This window comes from Balaenoptera acutorostrata, chromosome 2 (genome assembly GCF_949987535.1).
Source record: "Balaenoptera acutorostrata chromosome 2, mBalAcu1.1, whole genome shotgun sequence".
NCBI lineage: Eukaryota > Metazoa > Chordata > Mammalia > Artiodactyla > Balaenopteridae > Balaenoptera > Balaenoptera acutorostrata.
Window position 1 is genome coordinate 141,723,955 of NC_080065.1, and position 24,259 is coordinate 141,748,213.

General features: G+C 41.2%; 1 protein-coding gene across 1 annotated transcript in view; it reads left to right on the forward strand.

The window, feature by feature from the left end:
• Positions 1-11,358, forward strand: part of ITK (IL2 inducible T cell kinase) — a 64,729-nt gene extending 53,371 nt beyond the window's left edge. The window contains exons 10-17 of the mRNA XM_007165522.3: positions 321-454; positions 842-916; positions 2,547-2,718; positions 3,114-3,330; positions 4,267-4,331; positions 4,422-4,540; positions 8,051-8,208; positions 11,280-11,358. Coding sequence (XP_007165584.1) covers positions 321-454; positions 842-916; positions 2,547-2,718; positions 3,114-3,330; positions 4,267-4,331; positions 4,422-4,540; positions 8,051-8,208; positions 11,280-11,351 — 1,012 coding nt within the window. The 3' untranslated portion in view covers positions 11,352-11,358. The remainder of the gene's footprint in view (positions 1-320; positions 455-841; positions 917-2,546; positions 2,719-3,113; positions 3,331-4,266; positions 4,332-4,421; positions 4,541-8,050; positions 8,209-11,279) is intronic.
• The last annotated feature ends 12,901 nt before the right edge of the window (positions 11,359-24,259 follow it).

Below are 24,259 nucleotides of genomic sequence, written 5' to 3' on the forward strand. Positions count from 1 at the left end.
ACATATGCTGAAGATTAGTTAAATCCACACAGCAGGGAAGGCAAACATGTAGCACATACAAGACGATTGCCCATTTTGAGGTTTTGGAAGAAACATCACCAGTCCATCATGGCACCAATCCTGAGTCCAGATGCAGCCTCAGAGTCCTTAATACAGCACCCAAGGCCAGCCTGTCAAGACTGACACACAAGTTGAAATATATCTGCCATCCATGTGAGAGGGTAAAAAAGAAAGCTAATAGGAATCTGCTACCAGTAGACATTTCTGTGTCTAAACATTGCTTCTTAATAATCACTGCATTTATGTTTCATTTGTTTAAGTGAGAACAACCCCTGTATAAAGCACTATCACATCAAAGAAACAAATGACAACCCCAAGCGATATTACGTGGCTGAAAAGTACGTGTTTGATTCCATCCCTCTCCTCGTCAATTATCACCAACACAATGGAGGAGGTGAGTTCTAAGGGACAAGGCCAGAGGGGGACCCTCTCAGGGGAACTTGGAGAAAAGTGACAAACACCCAGCTGGGTTTCTTCATCTCAGACAAACTGACCATAAATAATAACTATACAAATAGAAAAGGAGGCCAAATATTTGATTATATTACATATTCTTCATTAGCAAATTCTGCTGCTGGAATCATGAGATTTCACCACCTGCCCACCTGTGACATTACACCTCTTCTCAGGAAAGATGTAATATCAGTGATTGGGCTTTGGAATTTGTTTTCCAGAATAAAAATAGCTTTTGCATTGGATTATATTTTTTCCTGGTGATTTGACTTGGATGGTTGCTATGGTAAAACTCTAATGACTGCCTTTCACTTTGTAATCAACCCAGGCCTAGTCACTAGACTCCGGTATCCAGTTAGTTCCTGGAGGCAGAAAGCCCCGGTCACGGCAGGGCTGAGATATGGTAAGCAGTGCATTTGGGAATGTTATTCATTTGCACTAACTCACATCCCTAGAGGTCTGGGGTAAATTCTGAATGGACTTCCCCAGACATAAAATGATCATTAAACAGGTACACTGTATATCTGCAGATGGTGTGCACAAATGAACATTTACAATGTGTGTAAGATTCCATCTATACGTATGCACATTTATCTAGGTCACATCAATGTCTATTGGTTTTAGATGACAGTTCATCAATGAACTGTTTACTGAGCACCTACTTTGTACAGAGCACTCTGCTAAATGCTATTAGAAAAAAATATTAGAAACCAGTGCTATAGTACTGTGTTCTTGCCAATTTTCTAGAACTTCTGTATCATCTAGTTTGTTAGGTATGGGTCCATTGCAAGTGCTGTAAGCCAGCAGCATCCAGAAATGTCTGTCTGCATAGCACTGTGTTAAATTTTTTTGAATCCTTTTAGGCAGGGCATGCATCTCTAGGGCCGTAGGCCCTACTCTTCCTTCTTGTCCTATGGAACCGTTTCACCCACTTGTGATTTTCTGCCTGCATCCCCTGGTCCAAACTGTGCTGGTCGAGGAGAAGGCTGGTGTACCTTTCATTTTATATCTTCTAGATTGGTGGTTCTCAAGCTTCACTGTGCATCAAAGTTACATAGGATGCTTAAGAAAAGTGTTGACTTCCAGCCCCGACCCAACATTTACCAAAACACAGTCCCAGACAGTGGGGTCCTGGGGTTGCCTTTTCAACAAGTGCCCCAGGTGATTTTGACATGGGGGTTAGAGGGTGATACTTTGAGAAACACTGTGTGGGCTCTCCATCCCTAACCAGCACCATATCTGCACACAGTAGGTGCTCGGTACTGTTTTCTGTTGAGTCTGTGCCTCAAAGAGGTAGAAATTGAACAGTTTATGGTACTAGACCAAGCATCAGGAAAGGATAATGCCCCTCAGCCTCCTTATAAAAATAAGATAATTCTAATACCTGTGGAATCCGAATGTGCCCATGCTGGATGGAAGCCCGGAGAGTATTTTATGAACCCACTCATTTTTGCCAGTGTGAAAATTGAGACTCGGATCCCTTTTATTCATTTTTTGAGCATTTATTGAAAGCCTACCTATGTGCGAGACTGTGTGCTGGCTTGCACCTCTGTACCAGTCCTCTTGGAATCCACCACCTTACCCCTAACGCCTGCTAAGGCCTAGCAAGTGCTATGTACATAATGGATGCTCTTGATGGATAAATGAATGAATGAATGACCAGTTCAAATAAAACTTGCTCTATGTGAAAAATGACAATAGAAATTATTCAATCAGGTATAGGAAATGGTTGGGACCTTAGAACCCTTTCACTGACTTTCTTTAATATCTCAACTAATGCCATCCTCCTTTCTCTTTCCATGTAATTGTCCCCACACACATTTTTCATGGCTTTCAATACATATTCTATGTTATTATTTGGGAAAAAAGATGCTTTTGTCTATCTCTAGTTCTAAGTATACAGGCTTATACCATTTTCCATCTTTGAGTTATATTAACAATAGGCTAACATTCTGTATAGGGCTATATATATATGGTAGTCCTATACTTCATATCTACTGCTTGTCAACTCTGGAAAACTCTTTCTCTTCCAGGGAAATGGGTGATTGATCCCTCAGAGCTCACTTTTGTGCAGGAGATTGGTAGCGGGCAGTTTGGGTTGGTGCATCTTGGCTACTGGCTCAACAGGGACAAGGTGGCCATCAAAACCATTCAGGAAGGAGCTATGTCAGAAGAGGACTTCATCGAGGAGGCTGAAGTCATGATGTGAGTGGCCAAAACAAGAGTATGCAGAGATACCTTGGGAAGGATGTTCTGTGCTGTGCTCTTTAAATACCATTCTGATGCCATCTTGTGCCACCTCCCTGCTCAAGTCCAGGATGGCTTCCCATGGTATGGAGAATAACTCCAAGCTTCTCACTGTGGTCTAAAAGGCCCACCATGGTCTGGCCCTGCCCACTCCCCAATCTCATCTCCTACCCATCTTTCCGCTGGTTCCATGACATGCCAACCACACAGGCCTTCGTTCATTCTTGCATACACCAGCTGAGTCCCTGCCATTCTTCAGGTCTCAGCTCAATGAGACATTTTTGTTTGGGGGAGGGAGTGTATTTTGGGGAGACTAAACTTAGACCATCTCACCCCTTGCCATTTTTCTCCAGGAAACTCTCTCACCCCAAACTGGTCCAGCTCTATGGAGTGTGCCTGGAGCAAGCCCCCATCTGCCTGGTGTTTGAGTTCATGGAACACGGCTGCCTGTCAGATTATCTGCGCAGCCAGCGGGGGCTCTTTGCTGCAGAGACCCTGCTGGGCATGTGCCTGGACGTGTGTGAGGGCATGGCCTACCTGGAAGAGGCATGTGTCATCCACAGAGACCTGGTAAGAGGGGGGAGGGCAAACCCCTACAGGTCCAGGGTGAAGGGGCATGTCCCACTGAAATGTAGAGCTACGAAGACTGGGAATGCATGAATCAATAATAAGGCATAAGCCCTCTTCCTTTCCCTCTCAACTTCTTCCTTCCTCCACCCGCTGTGGGATGTCCTCATGGGACTCAGATCTGGGCTCTATTTCCAGCCCCACCTCTAACTTTCACCCTCTGAGTTGGAGTTTACATTCTTTCTAAATAAAGCTGACAGCCTCTCCTTCTTAACCTCTCTGTGTCTCCTTTTCCTCTTGGTAAAATGAAAGAAATTGACAAGCACATGTTTCTCAAAATGTTATCCAAGGCTCTACCAGGATCATATTGGGGTGATCCTAGAACCATCCTCAGAATCTCTGGGGGTTGAGGCTTGGGAATATTCATTTTAACATGTCCCCCCATGGGATTTGCAGGCACATTAAAATTTGGGACTCATGGATCTTTTCTTGCTAAGGGCTCTTCCAATCGAATTAGGGACCACGTACCATCCTTACTGAGGAATAGTTTTAAGAGAATTAGCAACTTCAACACATTCTTATTTTAGTCAAATGGGTGATAGCTTCTTCATGTCATCCCTGAGGTTAATATCAGGTTGCACTGGAGTTTACAGTTGGTTACACAACACCACGGATGTTTCTTCTGATTAGGATCCCAGGAATGAAGATGAAAGACCAGGTTTACTCATCCTGATAAAGGATCTTAACATTCAACTTTCCATCAGGCACTAGTGAAGCTTAATTAGCACTTGTGAAGCTCCTCATTGCTTCTGCACAGCAACACATGGAAAAGCAAAGCAGCACATGGAAAAGCAAAGGACTGTGATTATAGGAGACTCCTTAATTACTGATTACCCACCAAGTTTTCCTTTCCCTTTCGTTTGCCTGTCTCTGCTCCAGGCTGCCCGGAATTGTTTGGTTGGAGAAAACCAAGTCATCAAGGTGTCCGACTTTGGGATGACAAGGTAATACGGACCTGTGGTGCTGGCAAAGTCTCAGGAATGGGATGCAGGCCACCAGGACACTCAGACGATCTCTCTCCACTCTCTCGCCAGGTTCGTCCTTGATGACCAGTACACCAGTTCCTCAGGCACCAAATTCCCGGTGAAGTGGGCGTCCCCGGAAGTCTTCTCTTTCAGTCGCTATAGCAGCAAGTCGGATGTGTGGTCATTTGGTAAGTGTCATTCTGGCCCCACTCCCACATGACCTGGGACTGTGGGCCAGCTGTTTTATTTGTCAAATTCAGGCAGCCTTACTTGCCCTGAACACTGGATGGTGAGGGCGTCCCACTGAGAGTCTGTAGAAACAGCTCTGAAGGGAATGAAGGGGCCCTCATTATTGTATCTATTCTTGGAAATTTTTGAAATAGGGGCAAAAATAAAAGTGAAAACAGGATGCTGGTGATAGCTGCTGTGACATCAAAAGCTGGAGTCAGGAGATTAGAATATGAGCCCTTGAGAGCAGGGATCATGTTTTTTCCAACATTATATTTATTCTCACATTTATTCCCACATTTCACTCTCAATAAAGTATTTTACCCATTCATTCAACAACGATTTATTGAGCATCTACTACATGCTAGGCGCTAATTTAGGTGCTCACAAAGCAGCGGTACATAGGATAGAAAAGGCTCCTATTCTCTTGGAGCCAAGTTTTAAGGGGAGACAGTAACAATCATGTAAACAAGCTAACAAATATGTGTATAAGATAAAGTCAGGTAGTGGTAAGTGCTATGAATAAAACAAAAGAGTAATGGGAAAGAGAGTAACTGGAATGGAGGGAGGGTCTGTTTTAAATAGCAGGGTCCGGGAAGGCCTCTCTGAGGAGATGACTGTTGAGCAGAGAGCTGAATGATGAGAGGGAGCTGTCTCCATTTGAAGGTCCAGGGAACAGTGTCTCTAACAAAGGAAGCAGCAAGTGCCAAAGCTTGGTGTGTCCAAAGAAAAGGGGTACTGACTTAGTGGGAGAACTGTAGGCAATGAAATCGGCAGGCCATGGTAAGGAATTAGAATTTCTCATAAGTGCAAATGGGCAAGAATGAAAAGACAGAATGAATGATGCCAGTGTGGCAAGAAGTACTAAATATTCTTGCTGGGTGTGTCATGTCTTTCTAAGCCATAGTTTTTGCATGTTAATGTATACACAAAACTATACTGGACAACCTCTTTGACTTGGATTGTAAGAAGGATTCTACTTTGGACAGGAATAGTTTGGAGTTTGATGTTGTCATTCTATGTGAAGGGAAGGTTTGCCAAGTATATTGACTAGTAGTAGAAACCAGGGAGAAGATGACTAATTAAATCTCTTAGGAGAAGAACTAACTAATCTTCTCCAGCATTTTAGAATATCCATTTCCAACAACCAAATGATTTTTGATTTTGAGTCCTAAATTGTTCCTTAAAGTAGTTACCCTGTTCAACAGGCCTAACTATGACTTTGTTAGTCAAATTTAAGGTATAGAATGAACTTAGAAGAAAAAAAACTGCGCTTGAGCAACTTCACATTCTCTTTTCCCCAGTGCATATAACTAGGAAGGGTATGGCTGATGTGTGGCCACTCTCTGTCGGTACGGCGGGTCATGCTGCACCAAGCCAGGTGTCCCATAAAGAGATGTTTGCTGCCATGGCCACATTCACCTGCTGACTCAGAATGGGGTTTATTCTGCCACAGGTTGTCAGCCTAGGACTTTGCTGCTGCATCTTATAATTAGAGGGTTGAGCTAAAGTCCATCCCTTCCTAGGATATGTCATCTGAAGTGTCCAAAGATGAGATTGACTGATGGAAGCAGAATAGAGGGGTGAGAAAACTGGGGTGGCAAACCTGAGAAACAGAAACCTGGATGGAGGAGAGCTTTTGCCTGCCTCAAGGCCACTGGGCTTTGTCACGCATTTTGAGGTTTTTCCCCTAATTAACTGCACTATATTTTTAAACATCTTTATTGGAGTATAATTCCTTTACATTGTTGTGTTAGTTGCTGCTGTATAACAAAGTGAATCAGCTATACGTATACATATATCCCCATATCCCCTCCCTCTTGTGCCTCCCTCCCACCCTCCCTATCCCACCTCTCTAGGTGGTCACAAAGCATGAGCTGATCTCCCTGTGCTATACAGCTGCTTCCCTATCTGTTTTACATCTGGTAGTGTTTATATGTCAATGCCATTCTCTCACGTAGTCTCAGCTTCCCCCTCCCCTTCCCCGTGACCTCAAGTCCATTCCCTACGTCTGCGTCTTTATTCCTGCCCTGCCCCTAGGTTCTTCAGGGTCTTTTTTTTTTTAGATTCCATATATATGAACTGCACTATTTTAAACTAGTCAACTAACCTCTTTGGGCCTTACTCAGTTCCTCAATGCATCACAAGGTTTGCGTGAAAGCAACTGTTTTCCAGCCAGCTTTCCCCCATTTTCCAAAGAAATCTCACTAGAAATCCTGGCATCTTGGGGTGCTAATTGATCTTATTTACTGAATTTCCAAAACTCCTGAGGCATTTCTGAGGATCCCTTAGAAATTCTAATCCAGTTGTCTGGGCTGGGGCCCAGGATCTGCCATTGGAACAAATTTCTGAGTTGATTTTTCAAAACTTCAGATGTTTTAGGGATCATACTTTGGAAAACTCTGCCCTCAGGATCTCTGGACTATGCTTTGAAAACCACTGGATTAGGTGATCTGCAAGCTCTGTTCCCACTCTGACATTCTATGAATAGATGAGTACATAATAAAGCTGGGTGTAACATTTCTACTGAGGGCAAAAAAAGAAAAGGGATTAAATCAGAGGTCAAAAATGGACAACTTAAAGAGTTTTGCTTGGTTAACACAGTATTTCTTTTTTTTTTTTTTAAACTTTTTTTTTTTAAATTTTATTTATTTATTTATTTATTTATTTATTTATTTATTTATGGCTGTGTTGGGTCTTAGTTTCTGTGCGAGGGCTTTCTCCGGTTGCGGCAAGCGGGGGCCACTCTTCATCGCGGCGCGCGGGCCTCTCACCATCGCGGCCTCTCCCGTTGCGGAGCACAGGCTCCACACGCGCAGGCTCAGCAATTGTGGCTCACGGGCCCAGTCGCTCCGCGGCATGTGGGATCCTCCCAGACCAGGGCTCGAACCCGTGTCCCCTGCATTGGCAGGCAGACTCTCAACCACTGCACCACCAGGGAAGCCCCACAGTATTTCTTTTAAATCAAATTGAGTTTATATTTTAAAACTCCCAATTTATGACTTATCTTTAAAAAAACAGAAAATGTGGCAATTCAGAGCCCTCATTCCCATGTGCCCTATGCTGGCTGGAGCTAAATCACAGCTGCCCCTTTGGGGACAGAATTTTTGACCTCCAGTTTTTCACAGTCCTCCCTAGTCCCTATTATGCAGACCTCATCCACTCCATTCATCTATATCATGTGTAGACATTTGAGTTTACATCCCCTGCAACTTTTAGTAGTAGCATTTGAGTTAGCTATAGCAAAGGGCTGAGCTTGAACATTCTTCACCACTAGGAAGGTAGGGAAATCGCTCTTCTTTAGAAATAGCACAGGCTTAATAAGCCCCAGGTGGCTTTTGATATTGTACTTTCTGGAGGTAGGGACTTGAATCTTAATGTCAAGGAGTCTGTGATTTCTAGAGGTAAGTTGGTTTGTTCGCTATTTAGGAACTTTATCACTAGCTGTTTTGATTCACCATTTCTCATAGGTGTGCTGATGTGGGAAGTCTTCAGTGAAGGCAAAATCCCGTATGAGAACCGAAGCAACTCAGAGGTGGTGGAAGACATCACCACTGGATTTCGGTTATACAAGCCTCGACTGGCCTCCTCGCATATCTACCAGATCATGAATCATTGCTGGAAAGAGGTCAGTAAAGGAAGTGGTTCCCCCCCGCCCTCATTATAATCTGCAGTTTCAGGGTCTGCCCCCATCCCTGAAGAAAGGAACCCTCTCAGAGGATGAGGTAGTAGGGATGACAAAATAGATTAGCAAGAAAGTGACGTTGAGCATCTATTAACTAAAGGAGTTACTCATTCCTGGAAGAGCTGGCAGGGACCTTAAATGTTATTTGATTTGTAATATAATGTCACAAGCCATCAACATACTGTCAGAAAGGAAGAGTGGGGAAGGCCTATGTCAATTTTTTGAGAAAAAAAGCATCTGTAACATCATAAAACCATTAAATATACATGAAGTTAGTTCTATAAACTGGTAAACAGAAGTTCACTGATGCTGTGAAACTATTAAAATGACTGAATTAAAATTCATTTTATTCATACAACAATTCAGAATGGGAGCCAATTACTCTGCACCCTCCCAGACATCTCAGTTATCCTTGGGTGGCAGGCTATGCCTTAAGCCATATCAGCATGAGTGTTAGATGTCCTTGGGTGAGTTAGCAAATTTTAAATTTCAAAAGTTGAAAGTTGCTGAAAGTTGCTGAATAGAGAATTAACACAAATTTGGATCATGGAAGGGTAACGGGGGATTTAAAAAGTATAGGATACTTGGGTTTTATCTGAGTTTTATCATTTCTTAATCATTAATCATGGGCCATTCTCTGAACCTCCTTTTTCTTACTGTAAGATAATTAAATAATGTTTGCTCTGTAAGTTCATAGAGCTTTTGTCATCAGAAACAAAGAAATAAACCATAAAGACATAAGGAAGGGCACAAAACAAATCTAGTCCACTTCTCAAGGATTAAATACTATAACAATTATGATAGCTGACATTTAGTACTTTTTTCTTTCTTAAATAACATTTTGCATTAGTGTGGTACATTTGTTACAATTATTCTACCACCACTGATACATTATTATTAACTAAAGTCCATGTTTTACATTAAGGTTCACTGCTTTTTTTATACAGTTCTGTGAGTTTTGACAAATGTATATCATGTAACTACCATTATAGTATCATACAGAATAGTGTCACTGTCTTTAAATGCACTGTGCTTCACCTGTTTATCCCTTCCCCTCTTCTTCCCAAATCCCTGGAAACCACTGATCTTTTTATTGTCCAAGTTCTGCCTTTGCCAGAATGTCACATAGTTGAATCATACAGTATGTAGCCTTTTCAGATTGGCTTCTTCCATTTAGAACTATGCATTTAAGATTCCTCCATGTCTTTTCATGGCTTGAAAGCTCACTTCTTTTTATCACTGAATAATATTTCCATTGTATGGATGTACCACAGTTTGTTTATCCATTCACCTACTGAAGGACATCTTGGTGGCTTCCAGTTTTTGGCAGTTATGAATAAAGCTGCTATAAACATTTGTGTGCTAGTTTTTGTATGGACATAGATTTGCAGCTCAATTGGGTAAATATCCAGGGGTGTGATTCCTGGATCATATGATAACACTATCATATGAAAATGTTTAGCCTTTTAAGAAACTGCCAGACTGTCTTCCAAGATGGCTACCATTTTCACATTCCCACCAGCAATGACAGTTCCTGTTGCTCCACATCCTCACCAGCATTTGGCGTTGTCAGTGCTTTGATTTTAGCCATTTTAATAAGAATATAGTGGTATCTCATTGTTGTTTTAATTTGCAAATCCCCAACATATGATGTTGAGCATCTTTTCATATGTGTATTTTCCATTTGTATATCTTTTTAAATGAGGTAACTGCTTAGATCTTTGCCCATTTTTTAATAGGATTATTTGTTTTCTTGCTTCTGAGTTTTAAGAGGTCTTTGCATATTTTGGATATAAGTCCTTTATCAGATATGTGTTTTAAAAACATTTTCTCCCAGCCTATGGCTTATATTTTCATTCACTTAACAGTGACTTTTACAGAGCAGAAGTTGTTAATTTTAACAAAGTTCAACATCAATTTTTTTTCTTTTATGAATCGTGCTTTTGGTGTTGTATCTAAAAACTCATTGCCAAACCAAAGGTCACCCAGATTTTCTCCTATGTTATCTTCTAGATGTCTTATAAGTTTTGCATTTTATATTTAGGTCTATGATCCATTTTGAGTGAATTTTTGTGAAGAGTGTCAGGTCTGTGTCTAGAGTCATTGTATTGCATGTGGATGTCCGATTGCTCTAGGACCGTTTGTTGAAAAGACTACCCTTTCTCCATTAAATTGCCTTTGCTCCTCTGTCAAAGATTTGACTACATTTGTGTGGGTCTATTTCTGGGATCCCAACTCTATTCCATTGACCTATTTGTCTATTCTTTCACCAATACCATGCTCTCTTGATTACTATAGCTTTATCGTAAGTCTTGAAGTCAGGAAGTATCAGTCCTCCAAACTTGTTCTTCTTCAGTATTGTGTTGGCTATTCTGAGTCTTTGGCCTTTCCATATGGAGTTTAGAGTTGGTTTGTCAGTATCTACAAAATAACTTGCTGGGATTCTTGTGATTGTGTTGAATCCATACATCAAGTTGAAAAGAAATGACATCTTAACAATAGCAAGTCTTCCTAACCATGAACATGGAATATTTCTCCATATATTTAGCTCTCCTTTGATTTCTTTCTTTAGAATTTTATATTTTTCCTAAAATAGATCCTATACATATTTTATGAGATTTATACCTAAATATTTTCTTTTTTAGTCTTACTTAGTGCTTATTTTATGTTGCATTTTTATATACGATTTTATTTAATTCTTATAACAATCTTATGAGATTGATAATATTATTATCCCCATTTTACAGATGACAAAACTGAGGTTCAAAAAGGTTTAGTAACCTGTTCAAAGGTCACACAGCTAATAAGTGGAAAAGCTGTGATTCACGAGTAGGCCATATGATTCCAAAATACCTGCTGTTAACAACTAAGACATAATGGCCTCACATACAATATATATAGAAGCATATTTAAAACTCAGCAGAGGGGACTGCTGTTGAACTCTGGTTTGCTTTGGAATTAGCTATGACACACAAGTACAAGGACATCACAGAGTTCTTTTCTTCCCTCTCTAGAAACCAGAAGACCGGCCACCTTTCTCCAGACTCTTGAGTCAACTGGCTGAAATCGCAGAATCGGGACTTTAAAAGAGACTCAGTGCCAGGCCACAGGCTGCAGATCCCGAGTGGGGCAAGGAGGTCTTCCCACCACGGAGCATTAAAAGCTGCCACCATCCCAGGACTCCTCGGAGGCAACTGGCCTGTGGCGCCAGTCCCTAAGCTGCCACGGAGGCAGCGGCCTGACAGAGGCGGGCACCAGGCCACAGGCAGGAGGCTCAGCCACTGAACTGGGAGCAGGGCCAGAGCAGTCTGTACCCTTCCTCCAGCCTCTTCTCTTGTGTGGAGCGCAAACCTCAATCGACAGCTTTCAAGCGACATTTCTTGCACTTCTTAGAGAAAGGGAGAGATGGGGCAGGACCCTGGATTATTACACTTATTGTTATTTTAAACATGGACCTAAAGTTCACGGTCAAGGGATTTTTTGATTTGACCTGACAACACAGAATCCCAGGATATGGGGCAAGATGAACAAGGAGCATGACTCTTTTTCAAGGAGAACTAGTGAGTTAATGAAAGGCACAAAGAGTAAGCTCTGCCTCTGTGATGCTGTCAGCCACAGCTTCCTGCCTTAGAGGATGATGGAACAGCTGCTCACATCAGAGGCCGGATATTCTGAGAAGCAGCTTTATGAGGTTTTACTCATAGAGTACACTGCCGCCTCTCTCTGTGAAGGGAGCATAATGGACTGGGGTGAACAATTCCGATCTTACCGCTGGAGTGTTGGGTATCTGGTGTCTGGGCAGAAAGAAGGCATCAGATGGTGGAAACACCTGGTACAGAGAGAGGCCTTAGGTTGTAACCACTTGGATGCTCATTTACTACCAAGCCAAGCAAGTGACTCTGCGTCCCCTTCTGTGCCCAGTGCTTCCACAGGCATCCTGGGAGGAAATCATGGCTTCCGTAAACACTGACTTACTGAGGCCTCCAGGAATCAGTCCCCTCTCTGCATTCTTCCATCCTCATCAACAGAGTGCAGACTTGTGCTGGGGAGTGTGGCCTGGCAGAGAAACTGAAGCTTGTTTAGGCCCTAGAGATGTGCAACTTTAAGGTTGAGACTTCCAAGTCTCCCCAGATTCTAAGAGAGGAGTAAGAGGTCTGTTCCTGCTCAAACCATCTGGATGGAAACTGAGTCAGGCACCGAGTGGGGGGGCTTCCAAGATGCACAAGGATGCCTACTGTTGATTGAGCACTTGAATATGTAAAGTGAATATGTACTGAGCTACAAGCCTTAACTGCAGAATCTCAGTTCACCCTGGGTTCACACTAGTGCCGTGAGATATTATTATTATTCCCATTTTACAGATAATGGAACTTAGGCTTTGAAAAGCTTGGACACCTGCCTGAAGGGACAGAGCTAGGAAGAATACAGCCCACCTCTGTCTGTCTGACTGCAATGCACAGTTTCTCTATTTTTATTCAACACTGCCTCCTACTGAGGGTGAAAGGGATTGCTGAGGAGGTAAGTACAGTAGAGGGGAAAGTCCTAGAGAGCCAATAAAGAAGCCAACACAGCACCATCAGCAAGTAAAGTTGCTCCTGCATAGACCAGTGTGGCTGGCGGTGTAGCCCTCCAACTTGGAATAGGATCTTTTTTTCCTCATCTGTATCCTCACCTTCATCAGAGTTAATGACATTGGAGGTACTAAAGGAGTAATTAGCCCTTTGATTCACTCAACCCACCAGAGTCATATTGCATGAAGCAATTTGTAGATGGGCTTCAAAGCAGCTTTAAAAGATTCTCCTGCAGAAGTATAAATACTTCCTTGAATTATCACTTCAACATTGAGCCGGCTGCGGTCTTCTTGGACACTTTCTGGGGGAGGGTATTCCCTGATGTAAGAGAGATTTAATTTTCCTACAGTGTTCAGGGAAAACTCTTTTTGGATGGTGTTGAAAGCAGCTCTTTCTAAAGAATCATATGATATTTTGACCGGCTGAAGATGCAGATGTACAACTTTTAAGTATAATTATTGTGAAACTGGTAGCTTCAAAAAAAACCTATCATTCAGAAGATGATATTTCTCAACTTATCCAAAATCATCCCTGTTTACTTCTTTGGCATTTTGTACATTCTTTTTTGGAACCTTTAATTAGAGATGATTTCTGGAACATCCAGCCTAGAAGGAAAACATCAGAATTGACTGATTTCTGTGGTATGGTTTAGAAAAATTCTCCCTTACATGGTATTATCTTGTTCAAGCTCAGAATCATTGAGGCTTTAACTTAACATGGGTCAAGAGGTTACCTCTCAGTATCCTGCAAAATAGACTTCTGCCTGTTTGGTTTTTGGCTTTTTTTTTTCCCTCTCACATTTTGAAAAGGTGCCATGTGTTCACAGGGAATTCCCCTATGCAAAGTTTTGGTTCTAGATGCATTTTATAGATTTTGCATTGTGCCCTTTTGAGACTATGTATTTATACTTGGATAGATTGAATATTTATTAGTGTACAGTGATTGCTAATGGTCACAATTAAAATGTTACAAATATCTCTTAGGCTTTGTAAATCACACCAAGTTAAAGGTTAGGTCTAGCAAATAAAGCTGTGCATTTTAGTAAATATGGTATGTATAGCCTGGGTCCATATTTATCCCAATGTCAGACAACCAAACGTTTTCCATAAATAATAATGGTTACATAGTTTCACATTCCACAGACAAATAAAGACTATACATCATTCAACATTGTTTCGCCAAGTAAATATCAAATGGTTCCTGTGACCTCTGACATGCTGTGCTGAGTGCTGCAGAAACAAAGATGAAAAAGACACAGTCTTTACTTTTAAGAAACTCCAGGTATGGTTGGGAAGGCAGACATATAAACAAGTAAAATTATAATACAGCAATTAGAGCAACAACAGAAATAAGGTCAAAGTAGAGAAGAGCTCAGAAAAAGTGATGGAATCTATTGGGCAAAAGGCGACATCAGTGGAAACTTCCTAGAAAGTTGCTACTCAAAGTGTGGTCCCCGGACCAGCAACAACAGCATTACTAGCTTGTGAGAAATGCAAATTCTGTCTCCACCCTGAGATCCACTGAATGGGAATCTACATTTTAACAAGATCTACAGGTGATCATCTGCACATTAAAGTTTGGGAAGCACTGTCACAGAAGATACCATGTCTGACTCAGTTTTGAAGATGAATTATGCTTTTTTTAGGCAAGCCAATGGGCAGAAATAGAAATACTTTCCAGGTAGAGGGATAGAGGAAACAAAACATATTGGGAAGCTATTATCAGTTTACCATTGCTGGGGCATAGGGTGTGTGTGTGTGTGTGTGTGTGTGTGTGTGTGTGTGTGTGTGTGTGTGTGTGTATTCTCAGCAAGGGTGAGGATAATAGAAGGGGTAGACAAGTTTAATCTAAGGCTATAAATCTAGACAAGGACCTAGATTTTAAAACACAAAAAAAGTTGGAACTCTAGTTGTACAGAGGAAAAATGTCATTGAACAAGGAGAGAAGGTCAAATTTGTGTTTAAAAATATATTCTGGCAGCAGTGTGGAGAGTGGATTTGAGAGAGGCAAAGCTGGTGGAAGAGAAACCAATCTGGAGTGATTTTTGACTTGCTCCTAGTACCAAATTATTGTTCATACTCATTCTGTCATCTGCTGTGTGGGTGACATGTGGAAATTGTAATTCGGAGTTCTTAAGCCACAGTTGGACAGCAAGGCACAGCTGTTCTCCTCGCTCTTAAAATCCCAGGGAAATAAGGGCTGGGTTATTATAGTTTTGGTGTCTTGAGCTCTCCCTGTACCTTTCAGTTCACCAAATGCCCACGTCCACTGCAGGAGGCCAGCTCATGCACCCAGAGGACCAGCAGGTACCAGTGAGAAAGCCTGTGGCTTCCACACAGTCCTTTGTGGGACTCACCTCTGGGCTTGACTCCCCCTGGCAAATGACCCAGAGAGGAAGCTTCTAGAGCAGGATGGATGAACAGATCGGCTTCTCAGAGAGCATTTATCCTGCAGACCCTACTCTGCCTGGAACCTCCCAACACACAAGACCACCACACTCAGGAAAAGGCAGAACATACCCCCCCCCCATTCAGCAAGATGGGCAGTGTGTGTGTGTGTGTGTGTGTGTGTGTGTGTGTGTGTGTATGAGTGTGTTTTCAGTGACTTTGCAATTCTTCCCAAGTCATCATGAGTAGTTGGTCTCTGGGATAACTGAATCATAGATACTGTTAGGAGGAGTTTTAGAGATCATTTGTTACCATTCACCTGCTAGTACTTGGCACTGTGTCAGGTGTATACGATGAATAAGATATCAGTTGAGGACCAAACACATCACAGTCAAATTAAGATAATTCAAGGCGAGCCTATTTCAAAAGGACTATTTAACACAGTGTGGGTTTAGAAGAACCATAGTAAGTAGTACAGAGGCAAAGAACAGTCAAGGAGCAGTTACCACCCCTAGGCCCAAAGAGATGAGGAACAGGAGCGGTCACTTGCTTGTGGAAGCAGAGAGTCACCTGGAGAAAGGTGCCTCGAGAGGAGAGGACATTTAGTGCGAGACAGAGGAAGCCCAAGGCAGCAACACAAGGAGGAGGCTGCGGAATAAATATGCTGGCCCCCTCTCCTCCCTTCCCCCCATCAACTGCTGGGGTTTCTTGTTGGCTGAACCCAACTGGAAGCCAGAGGACAAAGAAATCCTAGTAGAGTAGTCCACAGAGGTCAGTCTGCAGGGGCGAGGGCAGGGTGAGAAGAGTGAAGTAGGTCTGGAGGAGCAAGAGAAGATATCCAGGGCTTCCCTGGTGGTGCAGTGGTTAAGAATCCGCCTGCCAATGCAGGGGACACGGGTTCGAGCCCTGGTCCAGGAAGATCCCACATGCCGTGGCGCAACTAAGCCCATGTGCCACAACTACTGAGCCTGCACTCTAGAGCCCGCGAGCCATGACTACTGAAGCCTGGGCGCCTAGAGCCCGTGCTCCGCAACAAAGAGAGGCCACCACAATGAGAAGCCCACACACCACAACGAAGAGTAGCCCTGGCTCACCACATCTAGAGAAAAGCCCATGCGCAGCAACAAAGACCAATGCAGCCAAAAATAAATAAATGTAAAAAGAAAAAAGAGAGAGAAGATATCCAGTACACATGCCAACCTTTCTGTAAGAAGCCTCAGGCTAGTAAAAATGTCCAACACATAAATAAATACAGTTGATTTTATGCTTTGCAGATTTTATACTTGCAAATCGCCTACTCACTAAAATCTATCTGTAACCCCAAAGTCAATTCTTGCAGCCCTTTCACAGTCATTCATGACATGCCCATGCCCAGAGCAGAGAAAAATTTGTCACTCTACATGCACATTCCCAGCTGAGGTCGAACAAGGCGAGGCCCGGCCTTCTCGTTTCAGCTCATACCATAAACTAGTGTCTTTTTTGAGGTCTGTTTAGTGCCAAATTTTTTGCACTTGTGTACACTTTATTGGTCATTTTGCTGTTTAAAGTGACCCTCAAGCATAGAGCTGAGGTGCTGTCTTGTGTAAGTGAAAGAAGGCTGTGATGTATCTTCCAAGGAAAACATGTGTTAGATGAGTTTCACTCAGCATGAGTTATAGTGCTGTTGACTGTGAGTTCAATGTTAATGAAGCCACAATACATACTAAACAAGGTGTTTTTGAACAGAAATGTGCATAAAACAAGGTTATGTGTAAATCAGGTGACTTTATTAAACATAACCACTGAATGATGAGAATCAACTGTGATTGCAAAGCACTGCTGTAGGTCATCTGATGGAGCAATGGTCACAATCCAGTGAGAGCACAGAGAGTGAAAATACCCAAGGAAGCAGGGAGGGCTTCACAGAGGAAGTGATATTTGAGCTGTGTCTTAAAGGGTAAATGGGAGTTCCTAAGGAAGGGAGGGTCTGGAAGAACATTTCAGGCCAGACAAACCAGCATGCATAAAAACACATCTTATTCCACCTTCTTCCCTTGCATTATTTTTATGTTAGGACTGGGAACCTTGGGGCCCAAAGTCAGCAGGTGCTGGAGAATCAGTTAAAGGAAACTGGTGGATTATGGTTCCTCACCCTCTAGGTTCACATCTACCCACACCCCTCTCTACCCATCCAGAGCTAACAAGGAGTTCCTGATCCCTTTTCATTTTCTCAGACTCATTTTGAGTACAAATGTCTATAAGCTGAGACAAGATATACAAACATTTACTTGCTTTTCTGTTGTGTATATCTCAAAGCACTTTCCCATTTAAGATGATGTTTGACCTCTCCAGCAGCTTTGACATGGAAGGGTGGGTGAGGGGGTCTCACTTGACAGAAAAGGGAAGTGATACACAGCATGCCTGAGGTTGCAGAGCTACTCAACACAAGTGAGATTAGAACTCAGATCTTATTCCAAGTCCTGCATTCTTCCTAAAGACCACGCCAAAATTCAAACCATGGTAATAATAATAAAAACAATAAAAGCTCCCATTTTTTTTAACATCTTCGTTGGAGTATAATTGTTTTACAATAGTGTGTTAGTTTTTGCTTTATAACAAAGTGAATCAGCTATACATATACATATATCCCCATATATCCTCCCTCTTGTGTCTCCCTCCCACCCTCCTTATCCCACCCCTCTAGGTGGTCACAAAGCACCGAGCTGATCTCCCTGTGCTATGTGGCTGCTTCCCACTAGCTATCTCTTTTACCTTTGGTAGTGTATATAAGTCCATGCCACTATCTCACTTCGTCCCAGCTTACCCTTCCCCATTCCTGTGTCCTCAAGGCCATTCTCTATGTCTGCATCTTTATTCCTAATCTTCCCCTAGGTTCTTCAGAACCTTATTTTATTTTATTTTTTAGATTCCATACATATGTGTTAGCATACGGTATCTGTTTTCCACTTTCTGACTTACTTCACTCTGTATGACAGATTCTAGGTCCATCCACCTCACTACAAATAACTCAATTTCGTTTCTTTTTACGGCAGAGTAATATTCCACTGTATATATGTGTCACATCTTCTTTATCCATTCATCTGTCGATGGACATTCAGGTTGGTTCCATGTCCTGGCTATTGTAAATAGTGCTGCCATGAACATCATGGTACATGTCTCTTTTTGAATTATGGTTTTCTCTGGGTATATGCCCAGTAGTGGGATTGCTGGGTCGTATGGTAGTTCTGTTTTTAGTTTTTTAAGGAATCTCCATACTGTTCTCCATAGTGGCTGTATCAAGTTACATTCCCACCAGCAATGCAAGAGGGTTCCCTTTTCTCCACACCCTCCCCAGCATTTATTGTTTGTAGATTTTTTGATGATGGCCATTCTGACTGGGGTGAGGTGATACCTCATTGTAGTTTTGATTTGCATTTCTCTAATGATTAGTGATGTTGAGCAACCTTTCATGTGTTTGTTGGCAATCTGTATATCTTCTTTGGAGAAATGTCTATTTAGGCCTTCTGCCCATTTTTGGATTGGGTTGTTTGTTTTGTTTTTGTTTTTGTTTTTTTGATATTGACCTGCATGAGCTGCTTGTAAATTTTGGAGATTAATCCTTTGTCAGTTGCTTCGTTTGCAAATATTTTCTCTCATTCTGAGGGTTGTCTTTTCGTCTTGTTTATGGTTTCCTTTGCTGTGCAAAACTTTTAAGTTTCATTAGGTCCCATTTGTTTATTTTTGTTTTTATTGCCATTTCTCTAGGAGGGGGGTCAAAAAGGATCTTGCTGTGGTGTTTGTCATAGAGTGTTCTTCCTATGTTTTTCTCTAAGAGTTTTATAGTGTCTGGCCTTACATTTAGGTCTTTAATCCATTTTGAGATTACTTTTGTGTATGGTGTTAGGGAGTGTTCTAATTTCATTCTTTTACATGTAGCTATCCAGTTTCCCCAGCACCACTTATTGAAGAGGCTGTCCTTTCACCATTGTATGTTCTTGCCCCCTGTATCAAAAATAAGCTGACCATATGTGTGTGGGTTTCTCTCTGGGCTTTCCATCCTGTTCCATTGATCTATATTTCTGTTTTTGTGCCAGTACCATACTGTCTTGATTACTGTAGCTTTGTAGTATAGCCTGAAGTCAGGGAGCCTGAGTCCTCCAGCTCCGTTTTTCTTTCTAAAGATTGCTTTAGTTATTCGGAGTCTTTTGTGTTTCCATACAAATTGTGAAATTTTTTGTTCTAGTTCTGTGAAAAATGCCATTGGTAGTTTGATAGGGATTGCATTGAACCTGGAGATTGCTTTGGATAGTATAGTCATTTTCACAATGTTGATTCTTCTAATCTAGGAACACGGTATGTCTCTCCATCTGTTTGTATCATCTTTAATTTCTTTCATCAGCGTCTTATAGTTTTCTGCATACAGGTCTTTTGTCTCCTTAGGTAGGTTTATTCCTAGGTATTTTACTCTTTTGGTTGCAATAGTAAATGGGAGTGTTTCCTTAATTTCTCTTTCTGATTTTTCATCATCAGTGTATAGGAATGCAAGAGATTTCTGTGCATTAGTTTTGTATCCTGCTACTTTACCAAATTCATTGATTAGCTCTAGTAGTTTTCTGGTGGCATCTTTAGGATTTTCTATGTATAGTATCATGTCATCTGCAAACAGTGACAGTTTTACTTCTTCTTTTCTGATTTGGATTCCTTTCATTTCTTTTTCTTCTCTGATTGCTGTGGCTAAAACTTCCAAAACTATGTTAAATAATAGTGTTGAAAGTGGGCAACCTTGTCTTGTTCTTGATCTTAGTGGAAATGGTTTCAGTTTTTCACCATTGAGGACGATGTTGGCTGTGGGTTTGTTATATATGGCCTTTATTGTGTTGAGGTAAGTTCCCTCTATGGCTACTTTCTGGAGGGTTTTTATCATAAATGGGTGTTGAATTTTGTCAAAAGCTTTTTCTGCATCTATTGAGATGATCATATGGTCTTTCTCCTTCAATTTGTTAATATGGTTTATCACATTGATTGATTTGTGTATATTGAAGAATCCTTGCATTCCTGGGATAAACCCCACTTGGTCATGGTGTATGATCCTTTTAATGTGCTGTTGGATTCTGTTTGCTAGTATTTTGTTGAGGATCTTTGCATCTATGTTCATCAGTGATACTGGTCTGTAGTTTCTTTTTTTGTGACATCTTTGTCTGGTTTTGGTATCAGGGTGATGGTGGCCTCGTAGAATGAGTTGGGGAGTGTTTCCTCTCTCTGCTATATTTTGGAAGAGTTTGAGAAGGATAGGTGTGAGCTCTTCTCTAAATGTTTGATAGAATTCACCTGTGAATCCGTCTGGTCCTGGGCTTTTGTTTGCTGGAAGATTTTTAATCACAGTTTCAATTTCAGGGCTTGTGATTGGTCTGTTCATATTTTCTATTTCTTCCTGGTTCAGTCTCAGAAGGTTGTGCTTTTCTAAGGATGTGTCCATTTCTTACAGGTTGTCCACTTTACTGGCATATAGTTGCTTGTAGTAATCTCTCATGATCCTTTGTATTTCTGCAGTGTCAGTTGTTACTTCTCCTTTTTCATTTCTAATTCTATTGATTTGAGTCTTCTCCCTTTTTTTCTTGATGAGTCTGGCTAATGGTTTATCAATTTTGTTTATCTTCTCAAAGAACCAGACTTTAGTTGTATTGATCTTTGCTATTCTTTACTTCGTTTCTTTTTCATTTATTTCTGATCTGATCTTTATGATCTCTTTCCTTCTGCTAACTTTGGGGTCTTTTTTTTCTTCTTTCTCTAATTGCTTTAGGTGTAAGGTTAGGTGTTTATTTCAGATGTTTCTTGTTTCTTGAGGTAGGATTGTATTGCTATAAACTTCCCTCTTAGCACTGCTTTTGCTGCATCCCATAGGTTTTCGGTCATTGTGTTTTCATTGTCATTTGTTTCTATGTATTTTTTGATTTCTTCAGTGATCTCTTGGTTATTAAGTAGTGTATTGTTTAGCCTCCATGTGTTTGTATTTTTTACAGATTTTTTCCTGTAATTGATATCTAGTCTCATAGCATCGTGGTTGGAAAAAATACTTGATAAAATTTCAATTTTCTTAAATTTACCAAGGCTTGATTTGTGACCCAAGATATGATCTATCTTGGAGAATGTTCCATGAGCAGTTGAGAAGAAAGTGTATTCTGTTGTTTTTGGATGGAATGTCCTATAAATATCAATTAGGTCCATCTTGTTTAATGTATCATTTAAAGCTTGTGTTTCCTTATTTATTTTCATTTTGGATGATCTGTCCATTGGTGAAAGTGGGGTGTTAAAGTCCTCTACTATGATTGTATTACTGTCGATTTCCCCTTTTATGGCTGTTAGCATTTGCCTTATGTATTGAGGTGCTCCTATGTTGGGTGCATAAATATTTACAATTGTTATATCTTCTTCTTGGATTGATCCCTTGATCATTATGTAGTGTCCTTCTTTGTCTCTTGTAATAGTCTTTATTTTAAAGTCTATTTTGTCAGATATGAGAATTGCTACTCCAGCTTTCTTTTGATTTCCATTTCCATGGAATATCTTTTTCCATCCCCTCACTTTCAGTCTGTATGTGTCCCTAGGTCTGAAGTGGGTCTCTTGTAGACAGCATATATATGGGTCTTGTTTCTGCATCCATTCAGCCAGTCTATGTCTTTTGGTTGGAGCATGTAATCCATTTACATTTAAGGATATTATCGATATGTATGCTCCTATTACCATTTCCTTAAGTGTTTTGGGTTTGTTATTGCAGGTCTTTTCCTTCTCTTGTGTTTCCTGCCTAGAGAAGTTCCTTTAGCATTTGTTGTAAAGCTGGTTTGGTGGTGCTGAATTCTCTTAGCTTTTGCTTTTCTGTAAAGGTTTTAATTTCTCAGTTGAATCTGAATGAGATCCTTGCTTGGTAGAGTAATCTTGGTTGTAGGTTTTTCTCTTTCATCACTAAATATGTCTTGCCACTCCCTTCTGGCTTGCAGAGTTTCTGCTGAAAGATCAGCTGTTAACCTTATGGGGATTCCCTTGTATGTTATTTGTTGTTTTTCCCTTGTTGCTTTTAATTTGTTTTCTTTGTATTTAATTTTTGATAGTTTGACTAATATGTGTCTTGGCATGTTTCTCCTTGGATTTATCCTGTATGGGATTCTCTGCGTTTCCTGGACCTGATTGACTATTTCTTTTCCCATATCAGGGAAGTTTTCAACTATAATCTCTTCAAGTATTTTCTCAGTCCCTTTCTTTTCCTCTTCTTCTTCTGGGACCTCTATCATTTGAAGATTGGTGCATTTAATGTTGTCCCAGAGGTCTCTAAGACTGTCCTCAATTCTTTTCATTCTTTTTTCTTTCTTCTGCTCTGCAGTAGTTATTTCCACTATTTTATCTTCCAAGTCACTTCTGTTCTTCTGCCTCAGTTATTCTGCTATTGATTCCTTCTAGAGAATTTTTAATTTCATTTATTGTGTTTTCATCATTGTTTGTTTGCTCTTTAGTTCTTCTAGGTCCTTGTTAAACGTTTCTTGTATTTTCTCCATTCTGTTTCCCAGATTTTGGATCATCTTTACTATCATTACTCTGAATTCTTTTTCAGGTAGACTGCCTATTACCTCTTCATTTGTTTGGTCTGGTGGGTTTTTACCTTGCTCTTTCATCTGCTGTCTGTTTCTCTGTCTTCTCATTTTGCTTAACTTACTGTGTTTGGGGCGTCGTTTTCACAGGCTGTAGGTTTGTTTTTCCCATTTTTTTTGGTGTCTGCCCCCAGTGGCTAAGGTTGGTTCAGTGGGTAGTGTAGGCTTCCTGGTGGAGGGGAATAGTGCCTGTGTTCTGGTGGATGAGGCTGGATCTTGTCTTTCTGGTGGGCAGGACCGCATCCGGTGATGTGTTTTTGGGGTGTCTGTGACCTCATTATGATTTTAGGTAGGCTCTCTGCTAATGGGTGGGGTCGTGTTCCTGTCTTGCTAGTTGTTTGGCATAGGGTGTCCAGCACTGTAGCTTGCCGCTCATTGAGTGGAGCTGGGTCTTAGCATTGAGATGGAGATCTCTGGGAGAGCTTTCGCTGTTTCATATTACGTGGAGCTGGGAGGTCTCTGGTGGACCAATGTCCTGAACTCGGCTGTCCCACCTCAGAGGCATAGGCCTGACACCTGGCCAGAGCACCAAGACCCTGTCAGCCACATGGCTCAGAAGAAAAGGGAGAAAAAGAGAAAGAAAGAAAAATAAAATAAAATAAAAAGAAATGAAGTTATTAAAATAAAAATAAAAGAAAATTATTAAAAATTAAAAAAAGTAAAAAGTAAAAAAAAAGAAGAAAGAAAGAAGAGAGCAACCAAACCAAAAAACTAATCCACCAATGATAACAAGTGCTAAAAACTATACTAAAAAAAAAAAAAAGGGACAGACAGAACCCTAGGAGAAATGGTAAAAGCAAATCTATACAGACAAAATCACACAAAGAAGCCTATACGTACACCCTCACAAAAAGAGTAAAAGGAAAAAAATCTATCTATCTATCTATCTATCTATCTATCTATCTATCTATCTATATAAAGGAAGAGAGCAACCAAATCAGTAAACAAATCTACCAGTGATACTAAACTCTAAATACTAAACTAAGATAAACATAAAACCAGAAACAAATTAGATGCAGAAAGCAAACCCCAAGTCTACAGTTGCTCCCAAAGTCCACCACCTTAGTTTTGGGATGGTTCCTTGTCTATTCAGGTATTCCACAGATGCAGGTACATCAAGTTGATTGTGGAGATTTAATCCACTGCTCCTGAGGCTGCTGGGAGAGATTTCCCTTTCTCTTCTTTGTTCGCACAGCTCCTGGGGTTCAGCTTTGGATTTGGCCCCGCCTCTGCCTGTAGGTCGCCTGAGGGCATCTGTTCTTCGCTCAGACAGGACGAGGTTAAAGGAGCAGCTGATTAGGGGGCTCTGGCTCACTCAGGCCCGGGGAGGGAAGCGTACAGAATGCGGGGCGACCCTGCAGAAGCAGAGGCCAGTGTGACGTTGTAACAGCCTGAGGCGCGCCATGTGTTCTCCTGG